Source organism: Sebastes fasciatus, chromosome 19 (genome assembly GCF_043250625.1).
Source record: "Sebastes fasciatus isolate fSebFas1 chromosome 19, fSebFas1.pri, whole genome shotgun sequence".
In the NCBI taxonomy this organism is placed as follows: domain Eukaryota; kingdom Metazoa; phylum Chordata; class Actinopteri; order Perciformes; family Sebastidae; genus Sebastes; species Sebastes fasciatus.
Window position 1 is genome coordinate 21,597,690 of NC_133813.1, and position 26,447 is coordinate 21,624,136.

The following is a 26,447-nucleotide window of genomic DNA, read 5'->3' on the forward strand; positions in this document are numbered from 1 at the left end:
AGTCTCCAAGGCTAAACAGGCTTGTTTGAGTTTAGGATTTTTAGTTTAAAGCTACAATAAGGCATGTATTGGTGTGCAGGTCAAGAGTGGAGAACTTTGAGGAGCTCTGAGAATGTAGCTTTGCTGCGAGGAGTATCCAAACGTTTCCTCATCACGATTCCACGTCAGGTCATGTCCGGGCGACTATCCATACATTGTGGAAAGTATAATTTCGCTTAAGGAGGTTAGAATAGTCTGGTTGTCAGGGCATTTCCAGGTATAGCTAGTTGGTTGCTAGGGTGTTCTGCAGGGGTGCTACTAGGTGGTTGTTAAGGTGTTTCCAGGTGGTCTCTAGGAGGTTGGTAGGGCATATGAGGTGGTTTCCATAGTAATTCCTGGTGGTTGCCGGGGGGTACTGCATGTTTGCTAAGGTGTACTTGGAAGAAGTATTAATAGCGCTACTAGTGGCAGCTGTGATGACAGCACATGTAATATATTGGGGGTCTATTCAGCACCATGGAGAGAGACACACACAGCATTTAAATGTTTGTCTCTGTCACCCTCTAGTGGCCACATGAAGTAATAACAGGAATAATGGCAAAAGTATAAAAATATAAAAGTCTCTTTGCTTCATTATTACTCCAGTAAATGTTCACAGTCCACAGAGAAAAATACGAGTCTCTCTGATAAAAAAAGATGAGCGTTGGAAAAAAACAAATAATTTTCCTCAAAAAGTATGAAAGGTATCATGAAGGAGACTTGCATTTTATATCTAAATTTCTGAGAGCATATTCACCCCCCCATGCAATGAGTCCTTCACATAAATATGATGATGCTGCAGGATTTCAAAAAGGAGTGGATTTTGTGAAACTGTACAATAATAATAATAATAACATAATAATGCAATTTGAATTATTTTCTCTTTTAAACAAACACTGACTTACAGGTGTGCTATCTCTCTATCTAAGGCGACATTGTTCTTCCCATATTAGTGTTTATTTCTAAGAATACTAATCTTGTGGTGTGTGAGAGAAGTTGCTGAGGAGAGAGGCTGTAGTATTGCGGTGTCTCTTTAAAGGAAGGGGGAGTGTAGAAGAGGGACAGAGGAAAGAGATGAATAGAAGGCACCAGAACCACCTACCATGACCAAGTGCGCTGTAAATGTAGGACAGAAATTCGAGTGGAATACAAACGGATCGTCCAGCGACATATTCGAGGGAAAACCATGTTTGGATGTGCCTTACTATCTGACTCCAACCTTCTCAAATATGCTGCCACCACATGCGATCACTGGAACACAGGGAAAGTGGTTCTCCTCCCAAACATTTCTTGCGTTTTGAAACGGAAAAGAAGAGTGGCAGTAACAACACACATCATCCCTGTGCTATCTGTCTCCGATTATCAATGGTAGGCATTGCATAATTCAACCCTTTATCCACCACCACCACCGGAGCCATTTGGTTCCTCCTCTCTCTTTGAGAGAAGAGGGGGAGAAAAGAAAAAGCAGAAAGAAAAAAAACCCTCGACTACATCCATCCATCCATCCAGTGGCTCTGCATCCTCTGGTTGCCTGCAGATTGTTTGGCAATGCCCTTTTCTCTCCTAGGAAGAACTTGCAGCCAGTAAAGCGGTGGGGAACACGCAGGGTGAAGGATGCATTTAAAGCTGGATGTGTGCTGCATTCAGGGAGATTCGGCAATAATAGCAGCTCTAGCAGCAGAAACGGTGTGTGCGGAGGGCCTGGGAAGCACCCAGCCCCACTATCTGCTCCTTTTCCTCCCCCCCTGCAGGACCATGCTTGCGTGAGGGATGAGGCTGTGCACAGGGACACCAGGCCAGAGCTGCGGCCTACTTCTCACAAGAGCCGGTCTCTCGACTGCAAGATCTGCTGTGAACACATTGCCACCATCAAATCAGCATCTTTGGTACGCAGCAGCTCCAACCCCTCCTCCTCCTCCTCTCCTCTCTCTCCATCCCTCTCCTCTCTCTCTCTCTCTGCGTTTGCATAAAAAAAAACGCGTGTGTGTTAGTGTGTGCGCGTGCGTGTGTGCGTGCTGGCGGTGAGGAGGGGGTGAGGATGGGTGAGGGGAGGGGGGGGGGGGGGGGGGGGGGGGGGGTCTGTGTTCTCAGCTGTACATCTGTAGTCATGGCAACCACATCCTGTTAATGGATGTCATTTTTTTCCCTCCATCCTCAGCTTCCCCTCTCTTCTGCCTCTGCTTTTATGTGTGTGTGTGTGTGTGTGTGTGCATTGCATTTATATATATATATATATAAATATTCCATATAAATCTCTGATGTCTGTTATACCAATGAGATTTGTTGTTAGATTGTTATTGGTGCATCTTTTCTGATCTTATAGAGATTGGTCTTGAGCCTATAACTGTGGCATCATATAAATGGTACCTTTGGTGCTGAAGTGTTTGTTTGTTTGTTTGTTTACACATACAAAAAAACCCGAAAAATTTAAATACAATATATAATTTGCAAGGGGATGTGAAGGAGGATTGCTTAAAAAAAACCTCCAGGCGTTTTGAAAAGTGGCATTTTCCAGGCAGCATATTACATGAAATAATTACAGTATGGAAAATGCATCATTTGTATGTATCTATCAATAATTTTAGACATAATAAACATATAATAAAAAAAATACATAGTTTAGGAAAGTACTTAACAATGCATCCCCAAAAACACCCGTCGGATATGGAAATATCAAGAAGGCTCATTCATAACTCACTGTCAAAGACTAACTTTACAAAATAAGAGCATATGCTCGTGTGTTATGGCATATAGTTTTCATAAGACAAGAGAGATAAACAGAAAATAGAGAAAAAATAAACACAAATAATTGTAGACAAAGGAAGATATTGGTTGGACCCGAGTGATTGATGGATTCATTCATTCTAGTATTAAGAGGTGGTCTACCTTTAGAGTATGAATGGGATTAAACCGCAGTATATTGATGAACTTCACCTCTTTTGTGCAACACTTCTGCTAAAAGGCATTGATACTCCCTTTAGGATTGTCAGACTGTATCAACCCTTGTTAAGGTCTTAGGTTATTTTGGATGTGCAGTAATCTGCAAACTGATTGCTTTCCAGTTTGCACTATTCTGTTTGTGGTCTGTTTTTAGGCCATAGCCTCTGACTTACCAGCTGTCTGTCTTCCTTTTCTTCCCCCCCTTTGTCTCCACCATGGCAGTGGTTTCTCTCTGCCCGCTCCTCCGTCTCTTTTACTTCCTGCTTCCTGTGTTCCTGTGTCTAGGTCATCAGGTAGATCCAGGAGCATGAGCAGGACTTTGAGCTGCGGGAGCAGATGTCTGGGTATAAGCGCATGCGGCGGCAGCACCAGAAGCAGCTGATCGCCCTGGAGAACAGGCTAAAGGCCGAGATGGATGAGCATAGGCTCCGGCTGCAGAAGGAATTAGAGACACATGCGAACAACACTTACATTGAGCTGGAAAGACTGGCCAAACGGCACGCTGCTCAAACAGACAAAGAGGTACAGCCTCAACAGCAGGCGCTATTTATGAATATGGAAACTTTATGCCAGAACTTGTGTGGCATTTTTGACAGTTCAGAGGTCAATAAAGGATGTGTTAATCTGAATCTCTTCACAGATGAAATCAGTTGCAGCTGAAGAGAGGAGGATCCAGCAACAGATTGTTGCTCAGCAAAAGAAGGAGCTGACTACTTTCTTAGAGAATCAGAAAAAAGAGTACAGGCTTTGCAAAGACAAGATCAAAGAAGTAAATATCACAAATAGATAAAAGGCAAAAAGTTCATTTTCTATGAGATTGTCTTCAGATAATTCACACTCCTTTTTATTGTGTCTGTGTTATAGGAGATGGGCGAAGACCCATGTACACCCAAGGAGGAGAAGCAGGAGCGTCTGTCCAGGCACAAAGAAACAATACAGCGCTCTCAGGCTGAGGAGGAAGCTCACCTGCTGGCCCAGCAGAGGCTGGTCTACGACCGGAGCTGCAGGGCCCTCAAACGCCGGAGTCTGGTCAGGAAGCACGACTTTGAACAGGAGCAACTGAGAGAGGTAATGTGACTTCCTTGACCATCACAGAAAACACACATGAAACTGTGCAGACAAATCTCAAAATGAAATATCACAATTTTGGATACGACTTCCGGCGTTTTCCGAAGATGTTTTGACACAAAAATATTTTGTGAAATGATCATTGTCGGTGATGACCAAATCAATACTGCATTCCACAGAAAAAATAGTTTCTTTATATGGATGACTTTTCATTGATTCAAATGTCAGGGATAAGGCTACAAGCGAATTGTTTTCATTATGAATCACTTGTTGATTACTGTTTGATTAATCAATTAATTACTTATTCACCCGTACTGCTACTCTGACCAACTTTCCCGAAATCCAATGGTATTCAATTTACATTTTTATGACATGAAAAAAAAAAAACAGTAAATCCTCACATTGGTAACCTGGAACCAACAGCATTTGGGGATTTTTTACTTTGCAAAACTACATTTCCACAGTGGGAACGTGTCTTAACAAGACGGTAAACTCGGTGGCCGAATGCTGAATAAATTAGCTCATTCCCAACCAATAATTTGACTTGTCTACTGCAGAATTCTGTGTTTTAACAGTGTGTTTGACAGCAGCCATCACTAACGTCATAAAAATGAAGCCACTTTTATGAAAGCATTAACCTACAGGTAAAAAGAGCAGAGGCACCAAGTTACATGCTAAAATGATCGTATTTAGTGTGGCTATTGTTTAGGCCGTCATTTCCAAATTGAATTGATCACAAGACGAGTCACGGTCTGGGTGACTTACCACCTCGGATAAACACTTTCTTTGGGAAACCCTGTAATTGTCACTTACAGTATTGTAAAGGAACAGTGTGTAACATTTCGGGGATCTATTGGCAGAAATGGAATATAATATTAATAAGAATGAAACATAAGAATCGTTGCGTTTTCGTTACCTTAGAATGAGCCGTTTATATCTACATACAGAGCGGGTCCTCTGCACGGAGTCGGCCACCATGTTTCTACTGTGGCCCAGAACGGACAAACCAAACACTGGCTCTAGATAGGGCCATTTGCCTTTTTCACGTTTTCACGTTTATGTGTCAGACACCGTAGTTCTCCTATCCACTTGGCACACAGGAGAAAGTCTGAGGTGGTTGCGATGTGAAACTTCACCGCTAAATGCTGCCAGATCCTACACACTGCACTTTTTGTTGGAGTTAGCATCATCGACATAAGTATATAAAAGAAAACACTACATTTAAGAAATATATCTGAAAAAAGAAGTATAAAAGAAGAGGACCGAACACTGAATATCGAGGGGACACCAAAATGAACAAGTGGAAGCAGTCAAGTGCTGTTCTTCCATGAGAAGCGATGCAGTGCTCATATGTAGAAAAATAGTGCTAAGACACACAGCTCTGGTCATTCATGTTCAACCAGCCTTACAGAATGTTTGGAAAGCTGATTTTGCGCATGTTGTCATTAAAAAAATGACATTACAATCCAACTTGTTGTCCTAGGAGCTGAACAAGAAGAGGACCCAGAAGGAGATGGAACATGCCTTGATGATCCGGCAGGACGAGTCCACGCAGGACATGGAGCGCAGGCAGCTGCAGATGCTGCAGAAGCTGCGCATTGAACTCATGCGGCTGCAGCACCAGACGGAGCTGGAGAACCAGGAGGAGTACAACGGCCGGCGGCAGAGAGAACTACACAGGAAACACACTCTGGAGCAGCGGCAGCAGCCCAGAAACCTCAAGGTGCCCTGAACTTTCTCTTTGCCACTATGTGGTTATTTAGTGAGTTGATATCCAGAAAATGTTGTGGGGGACGTAACATGTTTCATGATTACATTATGGGTTTGATATGAAAGCTCTGCCGGTATACTGTACATCTGTCCCCTCTACTACTCTGACCTTCTGACCTTCGGCTTGCCTAAAATGTGCCTTGTATTCTTATTCTAATGGCGCCTTCAACTGGGGTCGTGTTTACCGTGTTCACGAGAAGAGTCCATATGAACGCCTCCCTCTTGTGTTCAGGACCTCGTAAGTTGAAAGTTTCTGAAAGCTCAGAGTTTACGAGTTGTGACGTGTTTGTTGACGTTGTCAGAAATGGTGGAGGCCTTGGAAGTACATTTTTCAGTGCATAATAAGTTAATATATCGTAATTTTAGTCGTATATTGTTTTTCTTTGTAATTTTATAATTCGTCTGAGGAAGATGTTGATATTCCCAATGGCCTCATCTTCTCCCTCCGTCATGCCTTTGCATTTCCTGCATTATGTTACCCACTTGCTAGCTTGCTAAATTGTTAGCCTCTGTGGCTTCTTGAGACGCCGACAGTAATGTTAATATTGCAGTTGCTTAGCAGCGGCACGACTTAACCACTCGAACGCCAAGCATATGTGTACACAACTTCCAATGTTGTAAACACGAGCTCCCGAGTTTCATTTGAAGGCACCATAAATTGCCCATCAGAAATCTGTAGAACAAAAAAAACATTAATAATGTTGCCATGACAACTGCTTCCTCCAAAACATTTCTATGATATCTTTCACTAATTTAAATCTTTTCTATTATCTATTGACACTTTTTTTTGTTTTGTTTTAGCTACAATGTTGAGAAAAAAAAGCTCACTTTCTGTGTGCAAACTGAAATGATCAAGGGCATCGCAAAAAAATTAAGATAAATTAATTAACAATTGAATTATTTACACCACTTAATCCACTTCAAATGATTTACTCTACATTGGTACAGTAGCTTGAAAACAAGGTGAAATTAAATGCATGCAAGCTGTTTGCTTGTCCATCAAATTAAGAGATATGTTTTATTGTTAAGTATAATTATTTTGCATCCATGCTAAAGTCAAAACCAGTAACAAAAACTGCTTTATGTCATACCTGTAATTGCCTTTTGATTGTGTTTCTCTTTCAAACCTCTGTAGATGCTGGAGATGCAGATCAAGAAACAGTTCCAGGACACTTGCAAGGTGCAGAACAAGCAGTACAAAGCTCTTAGGAACCACCAGCTGGAGGTCTCTCCCAAAGGCGACCATAAGAACATCCTGAAGAGCCTGAAAGAGGAGCAGACACGCAAGCTGGCCATACTGGCCGAGCAGTACGAGCATAGCATCAACGAGATGATGGCCTCACAAGCGGTACGAGGATCCCGAAGCATCTTGTCATGAATAGCACAAGTGCGCCTCATTCATCATTTGTATGTTGTATATTTACACATTTGCTCTTCACCCTCAGACTAATGGCAACAACTTTATGTGCATCAACATTTTACAAACTCATCACACATTTGAATATTTAGAGCGCTGTTAATCTTTTTTCAAAAAATTGTTGGCCTTTTAGTTTCATCAATGAGGCCCAACCTATGCTTGCGTGTTAATGTGTGTGTAACTACCTCCGTCTCGTCGGGTCTCTAGATGCGGTTAGACGCAGAGCAGGAAATTGAGTGCCAAGCTCTGAAGCAGCAGCTGAAGCAAGAGATGGAGCTCCTGGACGCCTACCAGAGAAAAACCAAGTCACAGATGGAGACCCAACACGAGCGAGAGCAGCAGAAACTGGAGCAGAAGGTCTCCATACGCAGAGCGCACCTTGAACAGAAGGTAAGATCAAATGATCCATTATAAAATACCTTAAGTGAATGTAGAATGATACTGTAGTCTATAAAGAAATGACCTCAGGATAGATACATGTCCGGAGAAACACCTGTTGACAGCAGCAGTTTCCAATTTAGTACACTGCTAGTGACTACAAATACAAGCGTGTTAAGAGGAAGATGTCGGGTTCAGTTACCTCTGGCCCGGACATGCGTTCCTGGACATGCACGTTAGCAGTCGGGGGTTCCACCAACTCCTAATGGTTGGTTGGAATTGCACAGTTGGGGGTGATGTGTCACACCCTCATCCTACTGTTGAAGGTCATCGCTGGCTGGTGACTCAAGAGCTCTGCAGCCTTCCTGCAGTAGAGGAAGTGAAAAGGGCTGAAGTGCAGCGGATAATTGGGCAAAAAAAGTAAATAAAAATAGAAAAAAATTGACTGTCCAGCTTACTTTTAAAGGAAGTAGTAAAAATCCTTTATTAAATCAAGTCTTCATCAGGGGGTGAAGTGTAATGAAGGTGTTCAAATTTCAAAACTCATCAATGGGTCATGTGATCTGAGTCACGTGACTCCCATGAGCGTGCTACCCTCTTAAAAGTAAATTGTTTGCTGTAAAACGTTTGTTCGTGGGGGTGTTGCTCGAGGAAAAGCCATGGGGTCATTTGAAAGGTTAAAGGCCTTTTATTATTCAAAGGCCTTTTTTTGTTTTGCTGACATTGGCTTTACTTCCTCATTGTTAGGTGTCCCACAAGACATCATGATTATTGCAAAATCAAGTTTTTTGTTCAAATGTGTTTAGCGCTCTGGGGGATGACAATGTCGGTCGCTCGCATGGATGTATTAAGAGAACTGGATACAGCGATGCCAAAATGGCTCGACTTACAGGGTGGAAAAGTAACCGGATCTTCCAGTGATCTTGCACATCCATTCGGTCCATGGAGCAGGCACAGTAGTATGTCTCGGTCACGGGGTCACAGCCGAAGGGAAATTACTCTGGATTTGGCTATTAGTGCATTTTACAACATATAGGACCTAATGATTTAAATAAGGGCTGTTCAAGTGTTCATACTGGGTAGTACATTTACCTCAAAAAAGTATTTTTGGGCCCAATGGCATCACTTGACGAACACGGAAGTTGTAGTACCACCGTTTGGCCACTACGAGAATTGGCAATCAACGACTGGTGCTCTTCCTTTGGGGCTTGGTCGGTCGGTCCAGACTGAAAAATCTCAACAACTATGAGATGGATTGTCACAAAATTTGGTACATAATATATTCATGTCTCTCTCAGGATTAGGGGGTCATCATCAGGTCAACATTTGTATTTGTCCAATACTTTGCCTCCTCAGCTGTACTAAGTGTTTAGTGCTAATAATCAAATGTTACCATGTTAACAAGCTAAACTAAGATGTTGATCATGGTAAGCATTATACCTGGTTAGCATCAGCGTATTTACAGTGACACTCAGTGACAAGAAATGTATCGAAAAGGCGCTTGAATAACACAATAATGCGCAACTGTTCTTTCTTTTAGGCGTGTCATTTTCACGCCATGTAGTCTGTACTGACTGCAATGTAAATGCGTGAATATGCTACACTCAGAGCTAGTGATACAGAATAAACTGAGAAAAATGGCTTATGGCGGGGAGGAGGGGAGGTGAATGTGTCCAACAAACACAGGACTTTCAACCAGGAAACCGGAGCTCGAGACGGGAGTTTTGTCACGTTTTGTAGTGACGTGTTTTCCATTCCGATGTCACGTTGTTTTCATATGTATTTTACTTAGTTTACGTGGTTTTCCTAAACCTAACTGAGTGGTTTTGTTGCCCCCTGCTGGTAGGCTACTGCACCTTCATACACGTGTGTAATATTCACACCTTGGTGAGGCAAAATGTGACACGCTATCCTCTGGTGGACAGGTCTATTACACGCTTTGGTACAGTACAGTATTCATTATATGAGTAAGCAATCTGCAACTTGGACTTTAAAAAAATATGTCTGTATTACAAGTGATACATTTTATTATAGATTAATGTGACGATCAATCTAGTGAGTGTGCTTTGTGACGTCTTACTGTGACGACAAATACTGACAACAAGGCGCCATCTCTAGCAGGGCAAAACACAAATATGGAAGTTAAAGTCCAATAATGAAATAACTACCATCAAGTTTTTCCGATTACAGATTGAAGAGGAACTGGCCGCTCTTCAGAAGGAGCGCACAGAAAAGATCAAGCACTTGTTGGAACGTCAGGACAGAGAAATGAACACTTTTGACACAGAAAGTCGAAGCCTCGGCTTTGGGAGCCTGGGATCTCTGGACTTCCCCAAAGAAGACAACAGATGAAAGTGGATTTATCTTTAGAGGACAACATATCCGTGCCCTTTTCGCGTCCACTTGACCGTTTTTGTCACGTCCACGGTGACGAAGCTGGATAACTTTCTCCATTGCTTTTCTTCTCTCTTAGATATCGCATCTTTGAATCGAGGTGTTAACGTGCAATGAGAACTTCTTTTGTGAAACTTGAAAGGGGGGAAAGTAAAAACAAAAGAATCTACAACAAACATGTCAATAAAAATCAAACCTAGTCAGTGTAAACTCAAAACTTATGTGTTGAAAATAACAGACTCTTTTTCCTCCATGCCATTTCCTCCTTTTGGTATGAATTGAATAAATCAGGAAATTTTAGTAAAATTGGCACTTTGATATGTTTAAGTAGAAACCCATCATGTTCGTATGATGCTTAATGTGTGTGTTACATGGAGGGACATTGTGGAATGTGAGCTGCGGACTCCCCCGTGGTGTTAAGCTGCTTTGTCTTTTTTTATTGGTTTTTATTTATTTTGTTCTTTTTTTATTTTATGCTCTGAATGTGAATATTACTGTATGGGGTCACTGGATAAAGTCAGAGTTTATTCATTTATTTATTTATTTTTTTGTTCATACTTCCATATTGTGCTTATGCATACAGTATACTGTGGTCCCTCACTTTTCTAGGCAACAGTTCTTACCTTTTCTTTTATTTGATATGTAGGATCAATTGGCGTTAGCTTGATCAACCCGTTTATCTTATCACAACTCAAGATCCCACTTGGTAAAACTGCTTATTATTGCATGCACTTTAAGGACAAATTCAGGTTGTGAAGTGAAGCATGAATCTGTCAAGAGATTTTAGCTGTTTGTAAATAAAAGCATTTTTTTTTTTTGGTTTTGTTTTAAAGCCTATGGATACTGGACATAAGCGGCATATTTGATATGATAATTTCACAAATGCCTTTATTTAAGTTGTGCCTGAAGCAGATTTTAGTTCCGTGTTTGTTATATTTATATTTTATTTAACTGAGGCCGGCACCATTTTTGTTTTGGTTTCATCTAAACTTGTGAATCATTTAATGTTCACTAATCAGAGTTCTTGTAAAGGAAAAATGGTGAGAATTGTGCTGTATAACTTTTGATATGAATATTTGTACATGAGAATATAGCTAGAACATACAGAGACACTGGTCTATTACTGATAACAGAGCTTAAAGACTTTGCTTCGTTTTTGTTTTATAATATAGAGATATGGTCATACGATAGCTCAATATATTGCTAAGTCAAATCACTAGACTCTCAGATTGTATAAATGCTGGTGGATGGAACCACAGACTTCTTATAATATCAGTACCACGATCTTTTATGGATCAAACACAACACGTGGGTCCAGATTGCATTTGAGTAATTAGTGTCTAATGATCAGATTTACATATTTTTTGCCATGTTCATTATGGTCATTGAACAGGTTGCACAATGTTTCCATTTGTACTGAATGGAAAGGTAATTGTTTGGTGCTTAATTTCTAATACCACCTTTAGCCTTGTAGTTTTTTGTCTTGGAGAGACGATTGATTTTTACAAAATGTAAACGTGAAGCATTTTGAAACCCCCTCTGAGTCAAAACACTACTAAGTTTTTCAAACACTCATGACATATTTAGAGTACCCCATGCAGTGAAACCCTCTAAAAATGAAGTATATGTATGGAAAAAATAAATACTATTTTATCACGGGTCAGTTTTTGAAACATTGTTTAATGTGGTGGTCTTGAATGCAACCCTGTTATGTTTAGCAGGTATTTCTTCACCTGTTTTTTCTTTTCATTTCAGAGCCACGACATGTATTAATGTTCGGTCATGTTCCTCCTCACAGGGCTGAAAGGTGGAAGATGTCCCCCGAATTAACAAAGTATTTTAAACGGAGGAATATACTGACTATTCTATTTCTGATGGCTATAGAACTTAAATGCTCTTGTTTTACACGTAGAAACCTAAAAATCTGAATTTGTTATGTTTGACCAGAGTGTGTTCTGAAGTTGAATGGCTCCTCTCGATTTTTCAGCCTTTTACATTTTCACAAACTTTCTGAAATTTGATGAAAAAAGTTTCTCATATGCAGTAAGGCCTTTTGTCTGGTCACATTATAACTGAAGCCTTGCGGACAAATGGTTCCCATAAAAAAAAGTGCTATTGGGGTGCTTGAATAAGGTTTGCCTGAGAGCTTCGGGAACGGTTATGAACCTTACAATTTGTGTGAATTTTAAGTTACTAGAAAGATGTATTTAGTTAGAATAAAGGGGACTTTCCTAAACAACCTTATTCACCATTTCCTGTGCAGTTCAAAGACAAAATAAAAGAGATTCTGTTGAAAAGTCTCAATCGACATCCTGCATCTAATGACAGTGCGTTTCTCTTTGTTTGTGGTTGTATTTCCTTGTAACGCTCGCTTGTGTTGACAGGGACTTCTTACTTTTGCTTTTCTTTGGTGTGATGTGACCGCTGTGACCTACATTATATCAAATGCTGTTTATTGTAAATTTACTGCAATGTACACATGCAGGTCAAAGTTAACTTGTGAAAACCAGAACTTTGAAATGGGAATAGGAAGTGAGAGGGAAGCTACACTTTTGAGCATCCAGTGTTTGCTAGGTTTCCTTACATTTCTTGCTTGATTTAGGGTGTCGATTGGGGGCTTTTTTTTTGGCATGCCTGTACTGTATATGCTGGCAGGAATCCGAATGTAGTTATCTTGAATTGTCAACATCTGCGGCGGCATCTGCAGCCGTTGCCCGCCTCACCACAACCCCTCTTTTATCCCCTGGGGCAACTGGAAAGCCCCGAGGATGGCAGCAGAGTGGTTAGCCTTTACCTGCAGTAGTGCTGACGGTGTTGTGGTGCGTCGAGTTCCCCCTGCCCTTTCTCAAGTAGTCAGTGGTTTGACAGCAATGCCGCATCTAGTGTGGATGATTAAAACAAAGACGACCGTCAAAACACTCAGTGAGCTGTAGTCTGACCTCTTGTTAACCCTGTGATGCAGAGAGCTAAACACCTCATAGTGTGTCTACAAGCGGGCGGAAGTGACCATCATTCCTAGAAATTAGTGGTGGTGGAGGTGACGAAGATGAGTTTACATCAGTTTGGGTTATTTTCATATTTTACACAATCCTCCTAGTCCCTTCCTTACATAACTGCCAAAACAAATCCCTGGAGGATGCAATATGTCACGATGAAATCATCCTCGGATAGCGTGAGCACAGCCCATCAGAAGCCTAAACTTGCGGTCTGATGACAGTGACACATTGCCTACTTCAGCTAAAGCAGACCCTCCCCTTTACGCACTTGTAAAAGTTTCTGATTGAGAAATGCATTTCCTGTGACTCTGCCAGCTTCCTGCGTAAATCTGCCCTCATGAAAATATTGCTGCAAAAAAGACACGCAATGGCCTGAGGAGCAGTTGTTAACGGTTATAATGACAAAATTCTGCATAAAAATCAAGAGAAGGTGGCTAAAACAGTTAAGACTACTTCTCAGGGTATTGTTTTATGACACTTTTCATTTATTTCAGACCCAATTCTTGTCTGAAATACACATGTAGCATCTGGGGCACCAATAACTGCATGAGTGTGGCCTTGTTGCTGATTTATTCAAGTCATATTTAAGTCAGTAAAGCCATGGGAAGAACCACACAAATCCCTTTTTGGTAATAGATTGTTAAAGTATGGTTTTCTCAAAGTTCATATACATGCTTTCACTTGAATTTAAGAAACTTTACACGTCCCCCAAGGTGCTCTTATTATGTAGAAAGTGCACAAGTAACATCATCTACTGTGGTAGATGTAAAAAAGTTCTCACCTTCACACCCACACTCTCTAAAAAAAGCCTGTCAGTGAACTGTGTCAAAGGGCTGACCAAAGAATTAAAATTATTTTCACACACGCCTGACGTAGTTTTCTAAATACAGCAGATTAATGTTCCACAAGCAATTTAAATATATCACATTTCTAGTATATTTTTTCCGAGCCCAAATAAAAAGGAAGTGCTATTAAAAATAACTGCATAAGGTCACACATATTAGTAATAATAATCAGACATTACATGCCTGCTCTGTGACCAGGCATGTTGGGACGTTAACCTCTTGTTTGGTTCAGAGGAAAGAGAGAAAAAAAATGCACATCTGAAAAAAAAGGACATTCTGGGAAATTTGGTTGCCTCACAAAGTGCACGTCATTTCCTCCTATGACAAATGTGTGGTTTCTGTCTTTTAAAAAAGTTTGAAAGCAGTGTGATTATGACGAGTCCGTGCAATTGGCCTGTGACACCGAGTGGAGAATGAATGGTCATGTAAAGAGTATGCATTTTAAACAGTTTATGGAACCAGCAACAAGTAAGTTTGATTTATTTATCTACTTTTCTATTAAAATACAAAACAATAATGCATCTTTACTTTCCATTGTGGTTATTTTCGGTGCCTTACAGCAATTGTGAAACTGACTGAAGTTTCAGATTCAACCGTTTTTTGAACACATGTCGTTTTCTAGTTATAGTGAATTAGTTTTGGAGAATCTGGACAATATTTAAAGAGACTGATAATATTTGTTGGCATCTAAACATACTTTAACTACAGTATATGGTTCTATAAAATGTCTGAACTGATAACATAGCAGACTTCTGGTGTCCTTTTTTTGCTGAATATTTCTATTCAAGTCTATTTTTATCACTCCTGCCTTCCTACTTGTGGCTTTTAAGTTCCCCTCACCGCTAGGATGCAGGATAACCTTAACTGACCAGCTTCCTTTCTCCGCAGCATTACTCTCTCTCCTGCTGGTTATGGCTGTTGATTCAACACGATTTGTGGCAGCAAGCAGAAACCAGCAGTGTGGGAATTCTCTGCAGCAGACCTTGAAGCTTACCAGACTCATACATAAGCAATCTGGCGACCTAATCAAAACATATGTGAGTACAGACATAAAAGTGCTGCATTTTTATTTTGCCGTGTTAAATCTTCATCAACTCCACCCTGTTTTAAAAACACAATATGCCAACTATTCATGTTCCTCTTTAACTTAGTCTGATATTTTTTTTTTTGCAGAAAGCCTCTCAAGGAGAAATGTCAGAGCTCTTCTGCAAGGTGTCAGTCAACGACGTCCCTGACCCCAACATCTCCGGCCTGGAGCACTCAGAGAGGATCGTGAGCATCTACACGCATCTCCAAGATTTCTTCCCGCACTTAAAACGGGTGTACGAGCAGCAGACGGACTTGCAGTCACCCACGAGCCCGCTGCTGACAGACCTGAACCGAGTCAGGGCCAGCAGCAGGAGCCTGGCCGCTCTCGTAAACAGCTTCTATCAGAGCCTCTTCCCAAACCTGCCCATGCCAGAGCCAGCAGGAGGGCCGACGACACTACCGCCGCCTCAGAACGTCTTCCAGCAGAAGGTCTACGGATGTGTTGTCCTGAAGACCTACCTGAAGCTGCTGTCAAACGTTACTCGAGAACTGAGGACTCTAAAAAACAAAGTGTGCAGGAGGAGGATACAAATTAACTCACTCTTCTGAGGATGACCTAAGGCTGGCCTTAGACAGTTTTTCAACAGCACTTATCCTCAATGGGTTGATGAAGACTATAAAAGATATAAGTGAGTAGTATGAAGGTGGCGGGTACATCAGTGTAATGAAGCCTATTTATGGTATTTATTATTTATTTTCTTATTTCTGATAAGAGGGATGCTGTTAAAGAGCAAGTGTGAAGGTATCTATGCAAGCTATGTATATTTAATGTCTAATATGTTATGTAAGGTTCTACTTTGCTGATGTAAACTTATTTGCTGTGTACAGAATTATTAAAGGATACTTTGCAGCTGTACTTCTTCTATGATCTTTCATTTCTCAGTGTGGTTGCATCAATAATGTACAATTTCAGCAACACGGGAGTGTCTGGAAAAACTCAAAAATAGATTTTCATACACTACATGCGTCTTCGTCTTTGCTGGACTCAGCTTGTATAACAATATATCTGTTTCTACACTGCTTAACAAAGATTGTCTCTGCAAAAAAGTGTAAATAAAACTAACTAAAATAGTATAATTTGTGCTGGAAGCATCATGTGCAGAATAACATCCATCAAGAGGGGTTAAAAGAAAATCAGGAAGCTGCGGAGACGCTGACTGTGGGATATCAGCTCAGAATGACGCATGTGTTCAACACAAGGCAGTATCGGATAGGAAAGATTTCATGAAACTGGCGGACTGTCTGGCCAGTCACAAGGTGTGGGTGTGCGTGGGTCAGATCACTGTATGTGTTGTTTGCACCCTCATATAGATGGAGACGCAAGTGTGTGAAGGGTGAGATGGGGAAAACAAAAGAGGAGTCTGCAGAAAACCCCTAATTTTAAAATAGATGAATAACAGACGCTGCACGCAAACTTGTCATCTACATATATGTATATATAACAAAGATACCAAATATTGCTGCTGGAATGAAGTAATGCTTAACTAAACTTTCCTCAGATCACAAGCTCTCGGGAAACTGGAAGTAGATGGGGGATTCACTCTGGGTCATGAATCAAGTTCCCTGTTATAACTCTGCTTTATTTAAAGCACAAACGCAGAGGCTACCTCAGGACAACAGCCATTCTTCAGTCTACATTATTCATTTATTTTCACCACTTAATGCTTTACACGACCACAGAGAGCAATGATGAAGTACACCCCAGCAGACAGGCTACAGTACTGTATGTGTTGGACTATAGTCATAAATCCTCCAAGTAAAACACTCCCTAATCCACCTGACTCTGGAGAAACGCCAGATAATCTGCACAAGGAAGAACATGCAAACCTGAACACAACAGGAGGGGCCTTTTGCTGTAACAACCGATCCACCTGTGTTCAGCACATCACTATGAACATGTGGCAACTTCTGCACAACTGCAATATACTATACACATTTGGTCAAACTATAGTACTGTTTCCAAGGTCAAGAAAAATGCCCACTCTCAACTGCATTATAGTTTTCTGTAGGGTATTCCCATGTAACATGAGATTAAAAACAAGGAAATAGTCTACAGCCATACTAGCTGTGAGCCTGCGTGCTTCAGCTTAATGCTCACATCATGATGCTAACATGCTCAAAGTGACAATGCTAACATGCTAATGTTTAGCAGGTATTATGTCTGCCATGTTCACCATCTTGGTTTAGCGTGTTAGCATGCTAACAAACACAAAGTACAGCTGAAGTTAGGGTCGGGCGCTGGCATAAACACTCTATGTGGTGCATTATGTTCAAATAACGGGATAATTTTACTCTGAAATGGTAATAGAAATATGTTTACGTACAGTGGATTCATATTCCTTAGCTTCTTACCTTTCAAAGGAGACCAGAAATATGCATATAAGCCTTATGGTTGAGGAGCTATTCCAGATTCATTTTGGGTATGCTATTTTAGGCATTTCTTCCTAAGGCTACGGCTTAGGTTATTAGAAAGTAAGAGATTTGTTTTACTTCAATTGTCCATCTCTATTGTGTGTGTGTGTGTGTGTGTGTTTTGCATGTATTTGGTCATAAAACAATATATTGGACCAAATTGAAATTGTGACCTGATGATGGCGCTACATGTTAAGGGATAACCAAAGTCATTACAGTTCAGGGTCACCAATGTTTTTACCCAATTTTTATGGCAACCCATCTAATATTTGATGAGAAATTTAAATTAAAAAAATAATTTCAACCTGATGGTGGCGCTAGAGAATAAGTCAGAGGTTTTAATCAAAATCATGAGGATACATCATCTGGTAATGTCTCTGCAAAATGTTTGTGCCAATCCATCTGGTATAGCTATATATATATATTTCACTGAATAAGTGAAAACTTCAGCAACATTTCTCTACAGAACCAAAGAGAGATAAAACAGAATGATTTTCAACGTGACTGTCCACTAATGAACACAAGTAGTCAATTAGAAATCTGAAACACAATTACATACTGTATGTCATATTTTATTGCAAAAATATGGACAGCTTTACAAAGTAAAAGCTTTAATGTTACAATGACACAGACAGTAAAAGTGACAAATATAATCATTCAATTGATGAGTACCTGCAAACCAATGACCCAACATGTACCATGTTGAAAAGCACTAGATCATACAGAACCTACTAAAAAAAACATACTATAGAAATGACAGAAATATCAGGTGCAGGTTCATTATCATTTAACATGCTTTACATGTTTTAACCCATGGAGGGCAGCATACACCCATGACTGAATACATTGAAGTGCATCAGAAGTGCTGATGGGTATCTTTGGGCATTCTAGACAGTCTATCACTTGGCTTTCGAAAGGGAAATATTTAAAAAAATTAAGTGTTAGTATTATCTGACACACAACACAAAGCCACAATACCTGTCTGCACAGCAACACCAAAAGATGGGGACATAATAAACAGGTATTGATTTTTGTTTTTAACCGATAGTGACAGTAGTATGAGCTTGACGGGAAACATGGGGCGAAAGATATTTTGAACCTTTTTGAAAAGGCTTATATGAGATTACTGTTCTTGGTTCTTGTTGCTCATAAATGTGTCTATTTTCCCACAAAAGTCACAACAAAAGATTGGAGTAATAGTGTGAATGATAATGAAACAAGCATTGAGAGCTTAAGTTTGGTTTAACATTTTAAATGCTGGTATAGTAATTCAAACTTCTGACACAATGAAGCTGCAAACGCTTTGTTCACATGTTGGATTATAAATTGGAATACAGAGGGTTTTAAGGGTAGTTAGACAAAACGTTTCACCATCAAGCACGACGGTCTCTCAAGATTTTATGATACTTGAGAGACTTTTCATGCACAATCTGTATTAAAATGTCTCTATGACTAATTATCATGTGTGAATCAGTCAGTCTTCCGTGAATAAGGACTGATAAGATACTGCTTTTCAGCGTTTAATCTTGCATGACAGCACTCCCCGTTTCCTTTTTATCAGAAACACACATCGTGAACTGAAGTCAGATCTGTTTCATGGGGTATTATTGTGCAAATGTAAATGTGTGCAGAGCATGCACCAAGTGTCATATTTGCAATAATAAATAAAAGGCATTTCAAATGATTGCATTGCTATTATTAGACACACCTAGATATATTTAAAGACAAACCTTTATATCCCTGATAATTACTGATTTATGGCATTAACATTTTTAAAGGTTCTTCAAGCATCAACATGTGCATGCATAGAGTCATACTGTCTGCTACTCCAGACAAGGATATCTGATTATTGCTTAGTCCAACTACTAATAGGCTGGTTGTTATTGGACTGATTATCTCATATTATTGCTCACAATCAAATAAACTACTTCTATTAAATCTGCATGTTTTCATCGAATTTGCATAGTTATTCAAACATGAGTAAGGCATATTATTCAATGCAAGCGACAAACAGATAGTGAAACCGTAATTATGCGCCTTCGGGGTTTTCCCAAAGTCACTGCATAGTTTAGTGTACCAACCTCACTTACAGAAGGTTGTCGTGTCCATATTCAAAAAGCGAACGTTCATTCTTGATTCAACCTCAATGCCAGTCAGCAACTAAAAAACAAAGTTTTAAGTTGTTTAAAATGTATTTTGCTGATAATGTCACCATCCTTGAAAGTGGTATGGTTGACTTATTATTTGACTTTGCAAAAACTACAAATTTGAATCTCCAAAGTGCACTTTCAAAGTGTGGTAATTAATTAAGAAAGTAGTTTTTGCAAACTTTGTATTATGGTGTGTATTCTGTGTACCAACCTTGAGGAAATGCTCAAACGTGATTCCCTCATAGAATTCATCAGGTTCCTGCGTGTGAAAAAGTTACAAACAAACAATGAATCCAGCACAGAAGGATAGTTTGGGTATTTTGAAGTAGGTTTGTATGAGGTACTTATCTATAGTAGGTGTATTACCTACAGTAGATAACGGTCGGCACACCCCCAGATTGGAGAAGCAGACAGGAGTACCGACATGGGAGCAAAGCAATGTACTGCTGTGGATAGGGCCGGCAGCAATATGTATTTTAGTCACCTAAAAGAAAGGCTCACTTAAAAAAAACAATAATGGTTTAATTGTAAACTATATTTAGAATATTGTCACCGGTTTACCTTGCCGTCAGACAGCCCTTTACGACAGGGAACTGAAGCCGTTGTATCCATCAATGCTCTTGCCAAAGCAACTGGACAACATTGAAAAAAAAAATGTAATTTGACCTTGCAGAACACGGGAGTTGTCCAGTGTTCTGCGATGTAAAATGACTGTATTAAACGCTGTCTCTGAGTGACTGACTGACTGAGTGATGAAGTTACACGATTGGTCGGCCAAGTGTTGGAGTTTCCTCATTGGCCATTGCTCCTTCAAAATAAAAAGGCAGGGAACAGTCCTTTATCCAAATGAGCCCGTCCAGCGCGCCGCATCCGGCTCACAAAAGTTGGACCCAGCTGTCAAACTAGGCGATCTAGCTCTAAAACGAGATTCAGCAGTGGCATGCTTAAAATGTTTTCAGAAGTAGAATTTGGTCGATTGTTTAGACGGAAGAACGGATATTTTACTAGCAGGCTGCCATGTTGTTTCCTGTTTGAAACGGGAAGCAGAAAACCTGCATGGACCAATCACATGCATTCCACGTTAGGGAACGTCACCGCTTGAACGGCCAGTTGAGTGGAGCAGCGCGTCCCCTAGTGTCCTCGCTGGACATGATGGACATGTAACGCTGGCTTTAACATTATAGACATGACCACTGACCATTTGTATAACAATTTCACAGACTGACCATACACGGTCCGGACTTATACTCGGTTTTGACCGAGTCCTGTTTTCAAAGGAGTCTGATTGCTTTGGCGAGAGCATAGATAACGGCTTCAGCTCCCCGTCGGAAACATAGACTGTATAGCTGTCTCATGGCAAGGTAAATCAGCGAAAATATTCTAATTCACCTTTCTTTTAGGTGGCTAAAATACGTTTTGCTGTTAGCCCCCTTCCACAGCGGTACTTTGCTTTGCTTTCGTGCATCAAACTCCTGTCTGCTTCTCCAAACTGGGGGTGTGCCGACCGTCATCTACTGTAAGAAATACACTGAATATGGATAAGTACCTCATACAACTCCACTTCAAAACACCCAAACTATCCCTTTAATGTTATCTTTAGCTATACTACAGCTCACATACCATGTGACCCATTGAGATACTGGCCACCTCCAACATGGCTGCATCTGCAATGCTTTTGGCTGTGTCCTTCTCCATGGTCTCGCTGAGAGATAACAGCTCCTCCACCACCTGGACAACAAGTTGAAATAAAATAGAGAATCTGCATCTTCTGATCACCTTCAAATTTCAGCTGAAAATGTCCAAATGATGCTGATTAAAACAGACACAGGTGACAGTCAAATCCACATTATTTCCTCAAACTGTGAGTAGAGATTGTTGCAATCTTCACTGGTTATATGACGACTAAAGTTTATTAAAAAGGTGCACAAGATTTGGTCAACAGAAGTGAGCAGAGGCTTACGTGTCTGTACTCCTCGAGGGTTATCGTGCCGTCATTGTCGGTGTCATGCATGTTGAATAAAACTGCGTGCAGAGAAAAACAGAGCCGTCAGTTGTGTGTCAGCCACAGATAACGTCAAGCATGTGATCGCGTGATTTGAAGACACACACATCTCAGTTTATCCCTCCTGACATCCTCACGCTGTTCCGCCATCATGTGCAGTGACGGGGGCCTGAAATGGGACATGACCAACAGAAATTCCTCGAAGCCGATCTCCTCGACGTTGCCCACGCCATTCTGACGAAAGTTTCTAAAAAGAAAATATAGATGGAGCGATTGAGTACGTACGGATCCCTGCACTTCAGCAAATTCTTGAATCTTATCTCACCCAATACTACAAGTTCAGGCATCACTGTACCTTCTGTCAAAGAAGGCCTCTATTATCTGCGTACGGATGGGGTTGCATGCTAGATCTGGGATTTGGCTGAAGTGATCTCTCCTGAGGGTGTAAAGAGGATTTTTAAGGAGTGGCTTTTATGGTGTCACATACTGCAATATATAATCACGGCCACAAGTTGCAAGCTGTGTGTGCTAAACATAAAGCCTGTTAGGCGGGTTTCCACTTCCAAAGAAAGCTGGGTAGCTGCCAGGCTGATTTGCTTAAAGGGCCAGTGTGTAGGATTAGATTATAACATTTAGAATATAATCACCTGAAACTAAGAATCATTGTGTTTTTCTTTGAGCCCTTCATATCTACATAGGGAGCGGGTCCTCTTCATGTTGCTCCGCCATGTTTCTACAGTAGCTCAGAACGGACAAACCAAACAGTGACCCTATTTGAACTTTTACGCTACCGGAAGGCCACCGTATAGTTCTCCGACACACTTACGAAACCGAGGTAAAGTGAGCCGCACGCAGAGTGTAATACCGTGGTACTGCCAGCCGCCATCTGACTTTGCTCCCGAAGTAGTGCGAGGCAAAGGTCCTGAACTATACCACGGTGTTACCGCAGTTTTGGAAAAGGAGGAGTGAGCGGAAGGGCACTCAATTGGTTGCAACCTCACATGACACTAAATCCCACACACTGGTCCTTTAAAGAAACAAATCAAATGATAACGAAACGAAAATCTGAAGGTAGCACTTAAAAAAACAAAAACATTACAACACATAGTGCTTAAAAAAATCATAAAACTTACAGCAGCGTATCTTCATTGTGGCTCAACTGCTTGAATCTTTTATGTAGGACTGCAATCTGCTCAAATGAAACTGAAAACAGAAAAGTTCATTTTTGTGCATGCATAAATAGCCTAAATGATAAAAAAAAAAATGCTTCAAAACCTATAAGATATTAATCATTTTGACATTTAAATAAGCAAGTTCTTTATTCCCTCACACATTTTTGCTGGAGGCGTTCAAGGCAGCACATTTGGATATTCATATTCTATGTAAAACACTTTGGTTTGCTGTCTGCTGTCACCTGCACATTACACATCTCTTTCATATGAGGCTACAGGTGAATTAAAGTAGCTATTGTTGCATAATAGCTAAAAGTCACAATAGATTTACCCTCTTTCTCTTAAACTGTTGTGTCAACGCTTTCAATACAGTGTCTAATCTATTATTAACTGTACCTCTCTCTCTGTAAACTGGGTAAAGTTACACTTCCATTAACTTGCGATGTAAATAATTGATTACTGCTTGCACCACACAGACTGGTTTTCCTTTAGAGATGCTGGAAACTATAAAAGGCAAATAATGATCATCTCTTTTTACTGTGAAATGGTCGGATTTCCCCTTTAAGATGAGAAATGAGTGTGAATGAAATCATATTTCCGGTGCGGTGAGATCATGTTTGCACACATCCTACACGTCTGACTGATGCCTTAACACTAAAGCAAAACAATAATAACGATGATGATTACTCACAGCCAGTCTTTTCCGCCAGATCAACGTATTGTGGTTGACCAGGTAAGGACTGCAGAGCACCCATACCTCGACAAGGATCTCCCACCGGACGGAATGAGCAGAAATGAACCGAAAGTGTTGTTATTGTTCACGGATCTCAGAGGATCATGTAGTCTCACACTCATCCATCTCCACCTTTGGTGTTTGTATGACAGATCCCGAGCTCACACTTCTTGTCCCTGTGCGGTCGCGAGGCAGGTCTCATCCTCTCGAGCTACTTCCGCGACTATACCGTCCGGATGACGACACAACAACAGGCTGCAGCTTCAATTATTCATCCGGACTAGTTGATTTATTCAGAGGCTGCAGCGACCATTCACTGTTTGTTTATATAGTAGTAATGTACCAGAAGGGGAAGATGGAGAGTATAAGAGCAAGTAGAGTTCTCAGATATCAGAATACAGGCTCAAGTGACTGAAAGATGATAGATAACGTTTCAAACTGAACAGAAATTTTAAGTATTTTGTATAGTACAGTATATTATGTCTAAAAGAAAGTCATAGTAGGCTATAGTATGCTGAAAAAAGTCAAAAAAAAGTCATGTTTTCATGTTGAAAAAAAGTCACAAAAAGTAGTAAGTCATAAAAAAGTCATAGTACAACCTATTATTTTGAAAAAAGCAAAAAAAATGTTATAGTACACCCACTATGTCAAAAAGTCATAAAAAGTCATTGTATAGTATGCTGAAAAAAAGTAAAACAAATAGTAGTAGTAATGTACCAAGCTGGGAAGATGGAGAGTAAGAACAAGTAGTTCTCAGATATCAGAATACAGACTCAAATGACTGAAAGATGAGAGATAATAACGTTTCAAGCACAGAAATTTGAATTTATTTTGTATAGTACAGTATATTAAGTCTAAAAAAAGTCATAGTATACTATGTCGAAAAAAAGTCACAAAAAGTCACTGTATAGTATATCAAAAAAGTCATAAAAAAGTCATAGTACAACCTATTATTTTGAAAAAAGCAAAAAAATAAATAAAAAAATTATAGTACACCCACTATGTCAAAACATCACAAGAGGTCATTGTGTAGTATGTAGAGAGAAAAAAATCATACGATGGTAGGTCGAAAAAAGTCATAAAAAAGTCACAGTAGGGCCTATCGTATGTCGGAAACAGTCATAGTGTAGTCTGTCGAAAAAAGTGAAAAAAAAGTCATAGTACACCTGCTATGTCGAAAAAGTCATAAAAATTCATTGTATAGTGTTTTAAAAAAGTCATGAAAGGAATTGTATAGTATATTGAAAAAGTCATTAAAATGTCATAGTACAACCTATTATTTTGAAAATAAAAAAGTTACAGTACACCCACTATGTCAACAAATCATAAAAAGTCATTGTATAGTATGTAGAAAAAAAGTTTAAAAAAAATCATACTATAATATGTCAAAAAAAGTCATAAAAAAGTCATAGTAGGGCCTATTGTGTTGAAAAAGTCATAAAAAGTAATTTTATAGTATGTCGAAAAAAGTTAAAAAAAAAATGTGAATGTGTAGTAGTTTGTCTCACCATGAATTATGATCAGCCCAACTTATTTCTTTCATTCATTTATCTCTGCCAGTTCCACAGGTGCTCCCACCCACCTGTTTTAAGTCCTATTTTGCAGCAAAAACTGTGTTGAAAACATAGACTGTACACCCACAAAATGTTATTTTAAATTCTGGATATTTCAAAGATTCTTCCAAAAATAACAAATATGTCCAGCTGCACTACAGGAAATACAATATTTCTATTTGATGTAATTGTGTAGCCATAAAAACATGGCATTGATAGATCATATAATATTTATATATTCATAATAATTTTGCTGAGCACTTCAAAGACTTTCTCATCCATGTTGGCTTAAAAGTTGGGGCTCAAAGTTCAGTCTTGACCTCGATACAATCGAAAGCTCCAAAACAGCTACTAAAATGGACCTTGAGGTGAGACTGTTTTGTCAACTGCTGTTTCGAAAGTCAAGAATGAAACTTTGAATCTCAATGGTAGAAGCAGGTTGAATGTCATGTAGCTGCCAGACTGATATGACAACTTCCTGAACTAAATTTGACCATCTGCATCCACCATCAGACATAAATGACTCCCTCCATCTCAGACTGGCTCAGACTACACCAATACTTTCTCCACACACTCTTTTAAATCAGCACTTGACACAGAAATAAATAAAGCAGTAATTATTAAAGATTAAACCATCAGGAGTATTGCAGGCCACTGTGGAAAAAGGCCTGTTGTGACATTGCTTATTGGGGTGTGTCCCTCAAGTTCAACAAGTTTGAATGCTTCAAACCACAGAGGAGTCAGCAGTTGGCAACAGGTTTCTCTGTTGTGAGACGCAACATGAAGGAAGTCTCATTAACCACAATGCCCTTGCATGAGGAATTTACATGAGCTCCAGGGTTTTTCAAATGCAATCAAAAATAACATAAAAACCGGTTAATCCGTATGATCTTGAAGATCTCAGTCAGTATTTGTGCGAACAAAAAAAGAAATATCCATCTGGTGTATCCAAAGTTTATTCTGTTTCTGATCTCGTTCCAATTTTATATTCCTTACGCTTACGTGAAAATGTGCACTGAGACACACAAAATGTGTCTGAAACGTTTCCATAAATGATCAAAGCATGAGGACTGCAGTAAATAACACAAGTGAAACAAGTTGCATGCTAAATATATTATTGATTAAAACTATGTAGTGCTAAAGTACACCACATGGTGGGAGCATTGTGTCAACTATGTAATGTAACACCAGTTTCTGGCTGGAGAGAAAGGTCAATTATCCCTGATGTCAGTTATGTTTTCATCAGAGCAGGGGTAAAATATATAGGGTGTGTGTGCCTGTGTGCATTAAAATACCTTTATTTCATAATGTTTCATCTTAGTCACTTAAGGGTAGCATCTGTGGTTCCATATCATGTCATTCTCGTTACATTCATTGTATTGAATGTATTGTTAAACCATAGGATAGATACTCATTTTCAGTATTCAGTGTCAACAAATTAACTACCGCCAATTTTCTTTCACCATCATTCGCAAGGCATTGTGGTCTTTATTAAACTATAATAAGCTGA

At 39.9% G+C, this 26,447-nt stretch overlaps 3 protein-coding genes across 5 annotated transcripts; 2 read left to right on the forward strand and 1 right to left on the reverse strand.

Moving 5' to 3' along the window:
• The first annotated feature begins 1,021 nt into the window (after window positions 1-1,021).
• Window positions 1,022-10,533, forward strand: taok3b (TAO kinase 3b). 3 transcript variants are annotated; one of them, XM_074617463.1, is made up of 9 exons: window positions 1,022-1,386; window positions 1,770-1,904; window positions 3,244-3,480; window positions 3,599-3,727; window positions 3,823-4,026; window positions 5,510-5,749; window positions 6,932-7,144; window positions 7,421-7,603; window positions 9,782-10,533. In XM_074617463.1, exons 3-9 carry the CDS (start codon window positions 3,295-3,297, stop codon window positions 9,941-9,943), a joined length of 1,317 nt encoding a protein of 438 aa, XP_074473564.1. In that variant the 5' UTR covers window positions 1,022-1,386; window positions 1,770-1,904; window positions 3,244-3,294; the 3' UTR covers window positions 9,944-10,533. The 3 variants fall into 3 exon arrangements, with proteins under 3 accessions (XP_074473564.1, XP_074473566.1, XP_074473565.1); XM_074617465.1 differs by having other exon boundaries at window positions 1,023-1,904; window positions 3,181-3,480; XM_074617464.1 differs by having other exon boundaries at window positions 1,024-1,904.
• A 3,608-nt stretch (window positions 10,534-14,141) lies between these two features.
• m17 (IL-6 subfamily cytokine M17) lies at window positions 14,142-15,771 on the forward strand. Its single transcript, XM_074617466.1, has 3 exons — window positions 14,142-14,294; window positions 14,715-14,863; window positions 15,000-15,771. The coding sequence occupies exons 1-3, from the start codon at window positions 14,240-14,242 to the stop codon at window positions 15,462-15,464; spliced, it is 669 nt and encodes a 222-aa protein (XP_074473567.1). The 5' UTR covers window positions 14,142-14,239; the 3' UTR covers window positions 15,465-15,771.
• A 2,112-nt stretch (window positions 15,772-17,883) lies between these two features.
• On the reverse strand, window positions 17,884-23,603 carry tescb (tescalcin b). Its single transcript, XM_074617964.1, has 8 exons — window positions 23,343-23,603; window positions 22,613-22,682; window positions 21,835-21,915; window positions 21,587-21,726; window positions 21,438-21,499; window positions 21,098-21,205; window positions 19,689-19,736; window positions 17,884-19,487 (listed from the first exon to the last, which is right to left on the reverse strand). The coding sequence occupies exons 1-8, from the start codon at window positions 23,404-23,406 to the stop codon at window positions 19,410-19,412; spliced, it is 651 nt and encodes a 216-aa protein (XP_074474065.1). The 5' UTR covers window positions 23,407-23,603; the 3' UTR covers window positions 17,884-19,409.
• Between the last annotated feature and the right edge of the window lie 2,844 nt (window positions 23,604-26,447).

Excerpts from the sequence above, each read along its gene's own strand:
- taok3b (XM_074617463.1), top strand. The coding sequence starts at position 3,295 with ATGTCTGGGTATAAGCGCATGCGGCGGCAGCACCAGAAGCAGCTGATC. Across the intron at positions 3,728-3,822 it reads GCAAAGACAAGATCAAAGAA|GAGATGGGCGAAGACCCATG; the intron begins GTAAATATCACA and ends TCTGTGTTATAG. Across the intron at positions 5,750-6,931 it reads AGCAGCCCAGAAACCTCAAG|ATGCTGGAGATGCAGATCAA; the intron begins GTGCCCTGAACT and ends AAACCTCTGTAG.
- m17 (XM_074617466.1), top strand. The coding sequence starts at position 14,240 with ATGAATGGTCATGTAAAGAGTATGCATTTTAAACAGTTTATGGAACCA. Across the intron at positions 14,295-14,714 it reads GTTTATGGAACCAGCAACAA|CATTACTCTCTCTCCTGCTG; the intron begins GTAAGTTTGATT and ends CTTTCTCCGCAG. Across the intron at positions 14,864-14,999 it reads GCGACCTAATCAAAACATAT|AAAGCCTCTCAAGGAGAAAT; the intron begins GTGAGTACAGAC and ends TTTTTTTTGCAG.
- tescb (XM_074617964.1), bottom strand. The coding sequence starts at position 23,406 with ATGGGTGCTCTGCAGTCCTTACCTGGTCAACCACAATACGTTGATCTG. Across the intron at positions 21,916-22,612 it reads CACAATGAAGATACGCTGCT|GAGAGATCACTTCAGCCAAA; the intron begins GTAAGTTTTATG and ends TTACACCCTCAG. Across the intron at positions 21,206-21,437 it reads CCCTCGAGGAGTACAGACAC|GTGGTGGAGGAGCTGTTATC; the intron begins GTAAGCCTCTGC and ends CTTGTTGTCCAG.